Source organism: Entelurus aequoreus, linkage group LG22, assembly GCF_033978785.1.
Source record: "Entelurus aequoreus isolate RoL-2023_Sb linkage group LG22, RoL_Eaeq_v1.1, whole genome shotgun sequence".
Classification (NCBI taxonomy): Eukaryota; Metazoa; Chordata; class Actinopteri; order Syngnathiformes; family Syngnathidae; genus Entelurus; species Entelurus aequoreus.
Window position 1 is genome coordinate 9,756,205 of NC_084752.1, and position 15,659 is coordinate 9,771,863.

The following is a 15,659-nucleotide window of genomic DNA, read 5'->3' on the forward strand; positions in this document are numbered from 1 at the left end:
GTTATTGTGACGTGACATCACAGGAAGTGTGTGGAACATTCATGTAGAAAATGTAACTTTTTTTTTTCTTATCATCTATAAATATGGTTACCCACATATGCGGTCCTCTCCAAGGTTTCTCATAGTCATTCACCGACGTCCCACTGGGGTGAGTTTTTCCTTGCCCGTATGTGGGCTCTGTACCGAGGATGTCGTTGTGGCTTGTGCAGCCCTTTGAGACACTTGTGATTTAGGGCTATATAAATAAACATTGATTGATATAACATTTGATAACAAACTACACTTTTTTTTAAACTGCAAGCCGAGTCATCACAATTAATATTAATAAATCAAGACATATTTCTTAAAATTGTACTTTGTGTGCAGTAATTGCTTTGAATACAAATTACATTCTGAAATTAACTACTGAAATAAATGAACTTTTAAAAATATTCTCATTATTGATTATTTAATAATCAATTGTCTTTTTGATATGTACTGTGTATATATATATATATGTTTATCATATGCACACTTGAAGCTATTGCCCTCTTTCGTTATCACCATTATACACAACAATCATTGCACTCCTTCCAGTAAAAGTGTAGTCCTTCCTTGCAGTAAATACTTGAGTTGAAAAATGCGTATTCTTTGTTCGTTTGTTTTGCAGTAAATGCTTGACAGATTGTTTTGTTCTCCAATATTGATACGGTTTGATAGCAGTAAAACTTAGCATCCATGAAGCACAAAGAAAACACCATGAACAAGTCAGTACTTGTTCATGGTACTTGCACAAATTCTTGATCTCCTTGAACTTATTGATGTTATTGAGGTCATTGCACAGCAAACACATAAATGACTTTCGATATCAATGTATTCATTTTTTTTTTTTTTTACACTGAATTTTTTATACACTGAATTTTAAAACACTGCATTTATTTCAAGTGAATTTGTAAGCATAATTTGAAGTAAAAAAATAAATTAAATTGGCAAAATTCAGTTACATAAATTCAGTGTAAAAAAATAAAACGTTCGTAATAAAGACACAAATTAAGCTCCAAAGACACATGTCATCTACCATGAATTGATTTACGTGGACCCCGACTTAAACAAGTTGAAAAACGTATTCGGGTGTTACCATTTAGTGGTCAATTGTACGGAATATGTACTATACTGTGCAATCTACTAATAAAACTTTCAATCAATCAATCAGTCTTTACATTTCCTAACGGTATTCTAGTAATGTGTGCACAAATAAGATGTGTCAATATCAAAATATTACTTCACATCGCTTTTTGGCAACCAATAATACATCGATTGACTGAATGCATCCAAACACTTTATTAATATTTACTATGTGCTTGAACAAATAACAGTTAACGTTATGAGTAGCTTCTAAACAAAAAAAGAGGTATTAGCAAACAAATATAAAGTGTTTGTCTTACATGTAGTAATCAACAAAGGCCAGTGTTAAAGCTTTAACAAATGGTAAATGGGTTATACTTGTGTAGCGCTTTGACACTATTTCCACATTCACACACTGTTGGCGGGAGTTCCCATATAAGGCCCTAACCACGACCCATCAGGAGCAAGGGTGAAGTGTCTTGCTCAAGGACACAACAGATGAGACTAGAATGGCGGAAGACAGGGATCGAACCAGGAATTGTAAGGTTGCTGGCACGGCCGCTCTACCAACCGACCCATGACGTCCCCACTTGGTTCATCTGCAAAGTTGTCCACGGTCACTTATGTTGCATCTTTGTGTTGTTGCTTTTGCCATCGTGTTACAGCTGAAGGTTGTTGTGTTGTGTCTGTCACGGCCGATCACGCCAGGATGTGCCTATATATATATATATATATATATATACACTACCGTTCAAAAGTTTGGGGTCACCCAAACAATTTTGTGGAATAGCCTTTATTTCTAAGAACAAGAATAGACTGTCGAGTTTCAGATGAAAGTTCTCTTTTTCTGGCCATTTTGAGCGTTTAATTGACCCCACAAATGTGATGCTCCAGAAACTCAATCTGCTCAAAGCAAGGTCAGTTTTGTAGCTTCCGTAACGAGCTAAACTGTCTTCAGATGTGTGAACATGATTGCACAAGGGTTTTCTAATCATCAATTAGCCTTCTGAGCCAATGAGCAAACACATTGTACCATTAGAACACTGGAGTGATAGTTGCTGGAAATGGGCCTCTATACACCTATGTAGATATTGCACCAAAAAACAGACATTTGCAGCTAGAATAGTCATTTACCACATTAGCAATGTATAGAGTGTATTTCTTTAAAGTTAAGACTAGTTTAAAGTTATCTTCATTGAAAAATAAGGACATTTTAATGTGACCCCAAACTTTTGAACGGTAGTGTATACATATATCTATATATATACATATGTCTTATCCAAAAAATAGTGCTCGATACCGTGGTAGAGCGCAATATATGTATGTGCGGGGAAAAAAATCACAACACTACTTCATCTCTACAGGCCTGTTTCATGAGGGCTTCCCTCAATCATCAGGAGATTTTAATAGAAGCATTATTCTTTCAGGAACCAAAGCCTGCGGAATACTACAGAACTCAGCAAGCACATTTGGAACCTCAAAGACAATAATGTTGAATATTCAATAACATGGCAAATTCTTGCATTCAGCACACCTTACAACAGTGGTAATAAAAGATGCAACCTATGCTTAAAAGAGAAACTGTTTATTATATACCGCCCAGACCTGTCATCCCTCAACAAGCGCAGCGAAATTGTATCGGCATGCCGTCACAGACGGAAACACCTCCCAGGTAACACATGAGCCAATCACCACGCCCCTACGCCTGCCTGTACCTACTCGTTCTGTGCCCTATATAAACCATGGTATGTGAATGCTTCTATTAAAATCTCCTGATGATTGAGGGAACCCCTCATGAAACAGGCCTGTAGAGATGAAGTAGTCTTGTGATTTTCCAAATTGTTTTAACCCAATGCGGCCCCCGAGTCAAAAAGTTTGGGGACCCCTGATTTAAAGGCTAGAGTATACAAATTAGTTTTAAGATGGGACTGAAATGCTTCTACTGAGGTAGCATCTCTAACTGTTACCGGGAGGGCATTCCATAGTACTGGAGCCCCAATAGTAAACGCTCTATAGCCCGCAAACTTTTTTTGGGCTCTGGGAATCACTAATAAGCCGGAGTTCTTTGAACACAGATTTCTTGCCGGCACATATGGTACAATACAATCGGCAAGATAGGATGGAGCTAGACCGTGTAGTATTTTATACGTAAGAAGTAAAACCTTAAAGTCACATCTTAAGTGCACAGGAAGCCAGTGCAGGTGAGCCAGTATAGGCGTAATATGATCAAACTTTTTTGTTCTTGTCAAAAGTCTTAGTGTGTAGCCGTGGAGGCACCACCTGTGTCTGCCTCGTTATTTTCATCAGGAAACACGTAATTTCCGCGATGAAAATTATCAAAATATACAGGAACCACACCAAAATCCCATAGAAAGTAGAGACCAAAAGAGAAATATTCAAACTTATTTTATTGTATTACTTCGTTTTTTAACATCTCGTGGTTAAGCCAGGTGAGGCACTGCCTCACCTTGCCTCCCCTGACAGCACGTCACTTTAGTAGCTGCCTTGCTAGGTTGGTCCTAAACAGCCTGTCATAAAGTTAGGCATCATTAAAAGGCAAAAAGTGAGTAAGTCATGCATTGTATGACAGCAGAGAGACAACAATGACGGATGGCCAAGGCAGAACATAACCTGTTTCACTCAGCCTTGTGTTTGGGTAGCAACAATTCATTATTGCTTACACTTACCACTCAATGAAATCATTTATCACATGTAAAATAATATTTCAGGGCACGATAAAATCTATACACATAAAATGTCTTGCTTAATACTCACAACCTCTATGTGACGTCTTTCTCTTTGTTGTGTATTGGAAATGATAAAATACGACTCATAGAGCCCTCTGAAAACCTTCCAAGAACCGCAGACGATCTACAAGCTGTGACCTGCATAATAACTATTAGTGTTATTGTTATTATAAGTGCTAACGCAGGGGGACTACTTTTAGTAACACGGCGCATTGATCACCGAGCGGTAACTAGCTTATGCAGCTATTGACATACTGAGCATCTGCTGTCGCATCGCCCCTGAGTTGGTAGAAGTTAATGGTAGATTATAAAACATACCTCACACTCATATAGGAGCAGGTTTTTGTAAGAAACTGCAAAACTGGTCAACTTTGACATTCAATTTAGACCTTAAGACAGCGCTAGAAAGACTTGACAATATGCTTGTTTGCTCCAACTTTTTTTTTTTTAACCTGAGGATTGAGGATTATGATGAATTCACCGTCCAAACAGGGAGTTTAAGATTATGCTGAAAGATATAAACATCCCATCTGTCAGCATCCCAGTGAGAACAGACGTTGTACAGTACGAGATTGTTTTTTTGTGTTTGTTTAAAACAGTAGTGTTTCACTAAAGCTGGATCACACAGCTTCTAAAACTTGTTTTCTCACCCTCTTTATAATTAGGCTAAAAAAATATAAGGTTCTGGATCATCATTTCTCCCAAAGTAGTCGCAGGTTCTCATGAAGTCAGCATGATTAGTCATGTTGTTGTTGAAGGAAATGTTGAAAGTTGTAATGTGCTTTGTAAAATAAATGCGCTACCCTTTGATTTAAAATGTAAATATTAGGGATGTCCGATAATGGCTTTTTGCCGATATCCGATATTCCGATATTGTCCAACTCTTTAATTACCGATACCGATATCAACCGATACCGATATCAACCGATATATGCAGTCGTGGAATTAACACATTATTATGCCTAATTTGGACAACCACGTATGGTGAAGATAAGATACTTTTAAAAAAAAATAATAATAATAAGATAACTAAATTAAAAACATTTTCTTGAATAAAAAAGAAAGTAAAACAATATAAAAACAGTTACATAGAAACTAGTAATTAATGAAAATGAGTAAAATTAACTGTTAAAGGTTAGTACTATTAGTGGACCAGCAGCACGCACAATCATGTGTGCTTACGGACTGTATCCCTTGCAGACTGTATTGATATATATTGATATATAATGTAGGAACCAGAATATTGATAACAGAAAGAAATGGGGGGAGGGAGGTTTTTTGGGTTGGTGCACTAATTGTAAGTGTATCTTGTGTTTTTTATGTTGATTTAATAAAAAAACAACAAAAAAAACAAAACAAAAAAAACCGATACAGATAATAAAAAAAACTATACCGATAATTTCCGATATTACATTTTAACGCATTTATCGGCCGATAATATCGGCAGGCCAATATTATCGGACATCCCTAGTAAATATTACATGTTATGGATGTGCCTGTTACAACAACTTATGCTAAATAAACTCAAAATAGTGCTCGCAAAAGAGTAATGAGTGTTGATGAATCACGTAGCGTGCTGAATAATTATACTTGCATCTTCTCCTCCTAGTATTGCAGGTGTTTTGATGATCAGCATATTTTGCATATTAATGAAGAATATTGCACGCCTTATTCTGCTGACTTAACAGACCCAATTGACTTTGCACACGTTTAGTAGACTAGCTTCGCATGTGCTGTCAAGTTTGCACATGTTTTAGTACACGCAAACCTTTAGTAAATCAGGGCCTATGACTTTAAAACATGATATTTTCATATTGTCCTCCAATATACCGTATTTTCCAGACCATAGGGCGTACCGGATTATAAGGCGTATCGCCGATGAACGGGTCTATTCAGGTCTATTTTCATACAAAAGGCGCATCGGATTATAGGGCGCATTAAAGGGGTCATATTATTATTAATTTAAAAAAAATTAAAAACACTTCCTTGTGGTCTACATAACAACAATTATGGTTCTTTGGTCAAAATGTTGCATAGATTATGTTTTACAGATCATCGCCGAGCCGCTTTCTGACAGTCGTTTCAGGATGCGCCGTTTTGTGGGCGGTCTTATTTACGTGGCTCACCTTCGGTAAGGTCTTTTCTCCGTCATCTTTGTTGTAGCGGTGTAGCTAACTGTTTTAATGACATTCAGACTTTACTTCAATCAATAACGGAGCAGCATCTCCTCATCCGTGGCTCACTAGTGCAACAACAACAAGGCCGGAAATGTGTCCCGTGAAAAAACGTCGGAGCGGAACTCTCTGATAACTAAAGTTCCTTGGGCGAATAATGTAAACTCACTACACCGGTATGTTTTAGCGCTTTCATGGCGAGTTTACTGACGGATATGAGTAAGAACTTTACACTACTTTATATTAGAAATGGCAATAGCAGAGGATAAATGTCCCATAACAAGAAGATAGAGAAAAAGAAGCTTATCGACAAATTTTCAGAATTTATGCAGATCCCAAATACAGATCAGCAGCTACTAGAAGGTAAGAAAAGTTGCTTTTGCATAATATTGTGAAACACAACGCCAGATAATATGTCTTACCTTATACACACACCATAATAATACTGAAGCACAGTACAATCCATCAAGCGGTGTGGCTTCATAGCTTACCAAAGTCGTACTAAAACATTTTGATCGATTTTTGAGCGCCGTGTGTAATGTTCTATATTTTCAATGGAACATACACAATTTTGGTGTCGTTTACTCCCTGTAAAAAAAAAAAAAAGTTGAGAAAACGCAAATTTTCAAGGCAACATGATGCAACAAGATTTTGGCGTTTTCTCAACTTTTTGACTACTGCTGGCTAAACACTGTTTTGGTAGTTAAACATAGTGAAACCTTATTTCTAAATCTGACTAACTAGAAAACTATAATTAGTCCAACAATTGCAAATCGTATTTCACTATTTAGCAGTAGTCAAAAGTTGAAAAAAACGCAAAAATCTTGTTGCATCATGTTGCCTTGAAAATTAGCGTTTTCTCAACTTTCTTTTTTTTTTACAGTGTTGAGTCATATTGCGGCCTACACGTATCTCTTATGTGCGACTGCCATCATATTGCAGTCTACACGTATCTCTTATGTGTGACTGCCATCTACTGGTCACACTTATCAACTGTCTACGTGATGTCAAGGCTTGGTTAGCCCAGAATTTTTAAATAATGAATGAGGGAAAAACGGAAATTTCAGTTTTTGGTCCGGCCCTCATTGACTTGGGCCCATTGCAAAATTATGTGCGTCCCAAAGTCACCAGCCTTGGCGTCACTATAGACAGCCATTTTAGATTTGACAAACAAGTCAATGGCGTTTTAAAATCGTGTTTTTATCATCTTTTAACCTTTTTGAACAAGTCGTGCATGCTTTTATTTCAAGTCGCCTGGACTACTGCAGTGCACTTTATGCTGGCATTAGCCAAAAAGCTCTCTCCTGGTTGCAGTTAGTCCAGAAGGCGGCAGCACGACTTTTAACAGGGGCCAGGAAACGCCAGCATATAACCCCAATTCTTCGGAGTTTGCACTGGCTCCCTGTTCATTTTAGAATTGGTTTTAAATCCTTGCTGTTTGTTTTTAAAGCTTTACATGGACTGGCACCTCAGTATATCTCGGACCTCATCCAAATTTACACTCCTGCGGGCGCTCTGAGGTCCGAGAGCCAGGTCCAGCTCGTGGTGCCCAGGACGAGACTTAAAACCAGGGGAGACAGGGCCTTCTCTGTGGTCGGCCCTAAACTCTGGAACACTCTGCCCCTCCATGTTCAAACTGCTTCCACAGTGGAGTGTTTTAAGTCTCGTCTTAAGACCCACTTTTATTCTTTGGCTTTTAACACTACGTGAGTTGTGTGGTCTTCTGTCCTCTGTTGTTCTCTGTGTTTTTTTTTAAATAAATTTTGAAGTCTATTTTACTGTTTTAATTGGTTTTACCCTTTAAAATCGTTTTTAATCATATTTATTTTTTATATTGTTTCTGTATTGGTTTTCTATTCATTTATTCTTTGTTTTTATTCAGTCATTGGTGTAGCATAATATTGTTTTTAATATTGTTTTTAATATCGTTTTTAATGTTGTTTTTAATTTTGTTTTTAATATTGTTTTTAACATGGCTGTGCAGCATTTTGGAAACATTCTTGTTGTGTAAATGTGCTATATAAATAAAGTGGATTGGATTGGATCATTTCACCATGTACCAAATAAAATAACTTTGAGGTCGGTAAGCACAACCAATATTATTCCGTACATTAGGTGAGTTTTGAGGAAATTAAAGGATTTTAAGTGCGCCTTATAGTCCGAAAAATACGGTATGTCTACAAATGTAAATTAGCAACGATGCTATAATCAGATTGTTCATTAATGTGCATTGTCCAGACTACAAATTAATTATTATGTTATGTAAGCTGCACAATCATACTTTGTCTTTGTGTCACCTGGTTTCACAAATACCAGCATGGACATTAAGTGAAGCCAATGTAGTACCAAAGTGTCTTCAGTTGAGCTCCGTCTGTTGTTGACTATTCATTAATGCATCATCTCACATCTGCAGTGCAGTTTCCACGCTGTCTGCAAATATGAAACCCTCCAAGTTTGCAGCAAGAAGAACCTCCAGGATGTGTGGCTATTAGGGCAACAGAATGCTCGAATCAAACAAATACACGGTGCTTCTTGCGTGATTATGATCACATACCTGCAAGCCAGAAAAGATCAGATGCAGATGTTGGACTTTAAAGTGCCTCAACAGGTCGCTGAGCTCATGGATGACGGAGTAGTCGATCATGCTGACATGATGACAGTCCAGTACTACTGACCGGGCAGGTGACACTGGTGCACAGGACATCATCACTCGCTAGCATTGCTCATATCATAAATGTATGTGCAGTAATAAACTTACCCTGCAAAGCTTTAGTGTGGATGATGTAGCTCAGGTGTTCTGCAGCAGGAAAGCTTAGCCCATTGGACAGTTGGATGAGCAGCACACCTTCACCGGACATCTGCAAACAACATGGCAACAATAACAATACATAATCATTTACATCTGTATTTTACTGCTTAGAGTATTTGTCTTTGGGGAGCTACAGAAAGAATATGCTAGGTCAGACCTGGGCAAAATACGGCCCGTTAAGATTTTCAATCCGGCCCTCTGGACGTTCTACATTAAATGTTTTATGATGTGCAGTGCTGTCTTGAACTATAAAAGTAATTTAGTGGTTGAAATCTGTGCTTTTGAGTGATATTCGAGTTATTACGGTAATCTATGTCACAGCAGCTCAGACGTGGAACAAACCAGAGAGGGCGGGGTGTGTTTTCAGAGCAGCCAGCCCGAAACGCGTGTGTCAGAAACAGATTCAGAAGCAGATTTTTACATGATAGCATATCATATTGTAGGTGTTTATTTTACTTTGCATTCATATGTTGCTGTTTTTTTACATTTTTTGTTGTGTTTTGCTTGATTGTAAAAGATACACAACTATTGAGGAGCTGGTCTGAGAAGTAGGAGAGGAGCGACGTTCATATGTTGTTAATATTCAGTGTTTTACTGTTCATAGTTCATATTGGGTTTTTTTGTTGTTTTGTTTGTCCTGTCCAGCTTCTCAGGCAAATCATATAGTTGATGTAGATGCCCGTATCGGCTGTTCAGATTTACTTTACAAAAAGAAAAGTGTAGGATACTTCTCTTGTTGCCTTATTTGTATTTGCCTTTATTAAATGTATTTATATTATCATTTGGTGCAGCCGGGCCGGAGCAGGAGGGGATAGAAAGAGAAAAAAAGGAAGACAGAGGGGGGAATGGTGGGGACAAGAGGGGGATAAGACAGAGAGACAAAAACAACAACAGCAAACACAACAACAACAGAGCAACATCAGCAAATACGACATGTACAAATATGATGGTAAAAGTGATAGCAAATAAGCAGTTAGCGAAAATAAAAAATAATACAGATATGACAAAGAGCATTATTACACTACAAATGGAGCAATACAAATACCAATAGTAATAGCGCTATTGATAATGAACAATACCCATAATTTACCTCTATTATCAACAATACAGTTGTTCAAATGCAACAATACATATACGTGATGATAACTAGAGATACGAAATAATGCAGAAAAATGGAGGGGAAGAAAGAGACGCAACCTATATTAACCTTGTAGATTGTTATAGTAACAATAGGTTACAATAGGAAGGACCTGCAAACTGGCAGTTGAGCAGAAATGGATGTGAGAAAGGAGGCGATCGCGCTGCAGGTCCGTCCTAAGTATGTTTGTCAACATAAATGGACTGTCAAAAATAAAAACATAAGTCATATTGTCTGATAAGCAATATCATTTTATAATTTTATAGCTGCTGGATGACTTAGGCGGCTGATGAAAACAAACTAAATTGATGTATTTTGAGGTTTGCTTACTTTTTTATTTTTATTTATATGAAACAAAAACATCCTGCAATATGCGTTTACTTGCGTCCGGAACATTCGAGCGCACGCTCGCAGTTAGTGCCAGCATCTTTCAATGAGCACACCTTTAGCACGCTAAAAAATAAAGGGTTCCATTTAGGGGTGTGGGAAAAAATCGATTTGAATTCGAATCGCGATTCTCACGTTGTGCGATTCAGAATCGATTCTCATTTTTTTTTAATCTATTTAAAATATATATATATATATATATATATATATATATATATATATATATATATATATATATATATATATATATATATATATATATATATATATGTGTATATATATATATATATATATATATATATTTTTTTTTTAATTAATCAATCCAACAAAACAATACACAGAAATACCATAACAATGCAATGCAATTCCAAAACCAAACCCGACCCAGCAACACTCTAACTAACTGCAATAAACAGAGCAACTGAGAGGAGACACAAACACGACACAGAACAAACCAAAAGTAGTGAAACAAAAATGAATATTATCAACAACAGTATCAATATTAGTTACAATTTCAACATAGCAGTGATTAAAAATCCCTCATTGACATTATCATTAGACATTTATAAATTTTTTTAAAAAAGAACAATAGTGTCACAGTGGCTTACACTTGCATCGCATCTCATAAGCTTGACAACACACTGTGTCCAATATTTTCACAAAGATAAAATAAGTCATATTTTTGGTTCATTTAATAGTTAAAACAAATTTACATTATTGCAATCAGTTGATAAAACATTGTCCTTTACAATAATAAAAGCTTTTTACAAAAATCTACTACTCTGCTTGCATGTCAGCAGACTGGGGTAGATCCTGCTGAAATCCTATGTATTGAATGAATAGAGGATCGTTTTGAATCGGGAAAAAATCGTTTTTGAATCGAGAATCGTGTTGAATTGAAAAAAAATCGATTTTGAATCGAATCGTGGGACACCCAAAGATTCACAGCCCTAGTTCCATTGTAGCTGCACTGCATGACTGCTTTAAAACTTCCAGAAAAAGTGGTACATAATGGTCTGCTGCATGTTTCAAAGCGTAAAACGCCACAGGTATAATATAAGCAGTAAATGAGTTTCTCCAAGGTGAAAGCCACATAGCAATCGCAAAAACCTCCTTTAAATAGGACAGTCGGCACCAGTTATCAGCCCTTTGTTTTTCAACTGTGATGGCTTTTAAAGGCCTACTGAAAGCCACTACTAGCGACCACGCAGTCTGATAGTTTATATATCAATGATGAAATCTTAACATTGCAACACATGCCAATACGGCCGGGTTAACTTATAAAGTGCAATTTTAAATTTCCCGCCACACTTCTGGTTAAAAACGTTTCATTATGCTGACGTATGCGTGGGACGTCACGAGGACAAGGGAAGTATTCGGAGCCCGGAGAATCCTATACAACAGGCTCTGTTTTCATTTCATAATTCCACAGTATTCTGGACATCTGTGTTGGTGAATCTTTTGCAATTTGTTTAATGAACAATGGAGGCTGCAAAGAAGAACGTTGTAGGTGGGATCGATCGGTGTATTAGCGGCTGGCTGTAGCAACACAACAAGGACTACTTAGCAGACGCCTAGCCGATGCTAGCCGCCAAACCCACGGATGAAGTCCTTCGTCGCGCCGTCGATCGCTGGAACGCAGGTGAGCACGGCTGTTGATGGGAAGATGAGGGCTGGCTGGCGTAGGTGGAGCGCTAATGTTTTTATCATAGCTCTGTGAGGTCCGGTTGCTAAGTTGCTAAATTAGCCTTAACGTCGTTAGCAACAGCATTGTTAAGCTTTACCAGGCTGAGAATTTTTAACCGTGTAGTTACATGTCCATGGTTTAATAATATTGTTGATCTTCTGTCTATCCTTCCAGTCAGGGGTTTATTTCTTTTGTTTCTATCTGCATTTGAGAACGATGCTATCACGTTAGCTCAGTAGCTAAGTGTGTCACCGATGTATTGTCGTGGAGATAAAAGTCACTTTGAATGTCCATTTCGTGTGCTCGACTCTCATTTTCAAGAGGATATAGTATCCGAGGTGGTTTAAAATACAAATCCGTGATCCACAATAGAAAAAGGAGAAAGTGTGGAATCCAATGAGCCAGCTTGTACCTAAGTTACGGTCAGAGCGAAAAAAGATACGTCCATCACTGCCTCTCTAGTCCTTCACTCTAACGTTCCTCATCCACGAATCTTTCATCCTCGCTCAAATTAATGGGGTAATCGTCGCTTTGTCGCTCCGAATCTCTCTCGCTCCATTGTAAACAAAGGAAAATTGTGAGGAATATTACCTCCTGTGACGTCACGCTACTTCCGGTACAGGCAAGGTTGTTTTTTTTTATCAGCGAGCAAAAGTTGCGAACTTTATCGTCGATTTTCTCTACTAAATCCTTTCAGCAAAAATATGGCAATATCTCGAAATGATCAAGTATGACACATAGAATGGATCTGCTATTCCCGTTTAAATTTTAAAAAATCATTTCAGTAGGCCTTTAAAGGGCTTTATAAATAAAGTTGGTACGATGCACGCAGGCAGTCTTAGTAGATCGCACGCAACAAAAGGCTTTTCTACCTTCTAGGTACTCAAAGTGCTTTGAGACTATTTCCACATTCACCCATTCATACACACATCCACATTCTGATGGCAGGGGTTGCCATGCAAGGCCCTAACCACGACCCATCAGGAGCAAGGGTGAAGTGTCTTGCCCCAGGACACAACGGACGTGACTAGAATGGCGGAAGCTCGGATCGAACCACCGAGCCACGCCGCTCACTAATAGCACTTATATAGTTATATACTGTAGTTTTATAGCATGTGGTATTTGGATCTTAGTGGATCAGGCCCACAGAATACAGTACCTGTGTGTGTGGTCTGGCCATGCTGTACATGAGCAGTGCTGCAGATACAGCAACACCTCCCATGATTCCATACTGCACCTGCCACAAACTCATCAGGAAGGTGACAATGAAGGGAAGGAGATCGAGTTCTGCAGACAACATACATACGACTACGTGAAGGGAGAGTGTCAAGAAGTACACAGTGGTAGTACAACACACATACTGTGTATACGCCACATGTCAGCCACAACATGATAATCCAGCATTGGAGCCACAGCACAGATGATGACAGCAGCCAGACAAGCTTTAGGGATGTAGTAGAAGGCTGGCATGAGGAATGCCAAGGACAGCAACACTATCACACCTGCAAACACACACACACACAAGGTTGGACACGGCTTGTGAATTCAAATGCAAACTTAAACACAAACTAAAGTTTTGCATATCAACAATCAAGTTGACTATGTCAGACAATGTTCGATATTTACTAACCTGACAAATCTAAGGGCCTGAGCTAACAAGATCACAAGTAAGTTATAAATAATGTGTGAAAACTTTAAGGTTGCCCAATAAAAAAAAAAAACATAATTAAATGAATTAGCCCTTAACTCATCCAGCAGCTATAAAATATATACAAACCCCGTTTCCATATGAGTTGGGAAATTGTGTTAGATGTAAATATAAACGGAATACAATGATTTGCAAATCCTTTTCAACCCATATTCAATTGAATGCACTACAAAGACAAGATATTTGATGTTCAAACTCATTAACTTTATTTTTTTTTTTGCAAATAATAATTAACTTAGAATTTAATGGCTGCAACACGTGCCAAAGTAGTTGGTAAAGGGCATGTTCACCACTGTGTTACATGGCCTTTCCTTTTAACAACACTCAGTAAACGTTTGGGAACTGAGGAGACACATTTTTTAAGCTTCTCAGGTGGAATTCTTTCCCATTCTTGCTTGATGTACAGCTTAAGTTGTTCAACAGTCCGGTGGTCTCCGTTGTGCTATTTTAGGCTTCATAATGCGCCACACATTTTCAATGGGAGACAGGTCTGGACTACAGGCAGGCCAGTCTAGTACCCGCACTCTTTTACTATGAAGCCACGTTGATGTAACGCGTGGCTTGGCATTGTCTTGCTGAAATAAGCAGGGGCGTCCATGGTAACGTTGCTTGGATGGCAACATATGTTGCTTCAAAACCTGTATGTACCTTTCAGCATTAATGGCGCCTTCACAGATGTGTAAGTTACCCATGTCTTGGGCACTAATACACCCCCATACCATCACAGATGCTGGCTTTTCAACGTTGCGCCTATAACAATCCGGATGGTTCTTTTCCTCTTTGGTCCGGAGGACACGACGTCCACAGTTTCCAAAAACAATTTGAAATGTGGACTCGTCAGACCACAGAACACTTTTCCACTTTGTATCAGTCCATCTTAGATGAGCTCAGGCCCAGCGAAGCCGACGGCGTTTCTGGGTGTTGTTGATAAACGGTTTTCGCCTTGCATAGGAGAGTTTTAACTTGCACTTACATATGTAGCGACCAACTGTAGTTACTGACAGTGGGTTTCTGAAGTGTTCCTGAGCACATGTAGTGATATCCTTTACACACCGATGTCGCTTGTTGATGCAGTACAGCCTGAGGGATGGAAGGTCACGGGCTTAGCTGCTTACGTGCAGTGATTTCTCCAGATTCTCTGAACCCTTTGATGATATTACGGACCGTAGATGGTGAAATCCCTAAATTCCTTGCAATAGCTGGTTGAGAAAGGTTTTTCTTAAACTGTTCAACAATTTGCTCACGCATTTGTTGACAAAGTGGTGACCCTCGCCCCATCCTTGTTTGTGAATGACTGAGCATTGCATGGAATCTACTTTTATACCCAATCATGGCACCCACCTGTTCCCAATTTGCCTGTTCACCTGTGGGATGTTCCAAATAAGTGTTTGATGAGCATTCCTCAACTTTATCAGTATTTATTGCCACCTTTCCCAACTTCTTTGTCACATGTTGCTGGCATCAAATTCTAAAGTTGATGATTATTTGCAAAAAAAAAAAAAATTTTATCTTTGTTTGTCTCTGTAGCATATTCAACTGAATATGGCTTCAAAATGATTTGCAAATCATTGTATTCCGTTTATATTTACATCTAACACAATTTCCCAACTCATATGGAAACAGGGTTTGTAAAATGATATTGACGATTTGCCTAATATTTTTTATTTCTGACAGTCCAAATATATTTAAATATGCACATGGATGGAGGATTCCCTCTCTTATCATCTTTTACTGCAAGCGCAATCACAGTTTCTTGTTTGATAAAATGGTTATGTTGCGTGTTCTATTAATCAGCATTTATTCTGCCTATACATGAAGACAAATTGCTATATGGATCATTTAACATATGTAAACTTTAGTGCAAGTGTTTAGTAGATCAGCTTTGTGTGCTATTAAGTTTGCACA

At 38.1% G+C, this 15,659-nt stretch overlaps 1 protein-coding gene across 3 annotated transcripts in view; it reads right to left on the bottom strand.

Moving 5' to 3' along the window:
• Positions 1-3,456: 3,456 nt before the first annotated feature.
• slc26a11 (solute carrier family 26 member 11) overlaps positions 3,457-15,659 on the bottom strand; it is a 33,747-nt gene continuing 21,544 nt past the window's right edge. For all 3 annotated transcript variants that reach the window (XM_062033679.1, XM_062033677.1, XM_062033678.1), the window contains 5 exons: positions 13,408-13,548; positions 13,206-13,333; positions 8,784-8,883; positions 8,580-8,713; positions 3,457-8,510 (listed from right to left, as the gene is read on the bottom strand). In XM_062033679.1, coding sequence (XP_061889663.1) covers positions 8,427-8,510; positions 8,580-8,713; positions 8,784-8,883; positions 13,206-13,333; positions 13,408-13,548 — 587 coding nt within the window. In that variant the 3' untranslated portion in view covers positions 3,457-8,426. The remainder of the gene's footprint in view (positions 8,511-8,579; positions 8,714-8,783; positions 8,884-13,205; positions 13,334-13,407; positions 13,549-15,659) is intronic.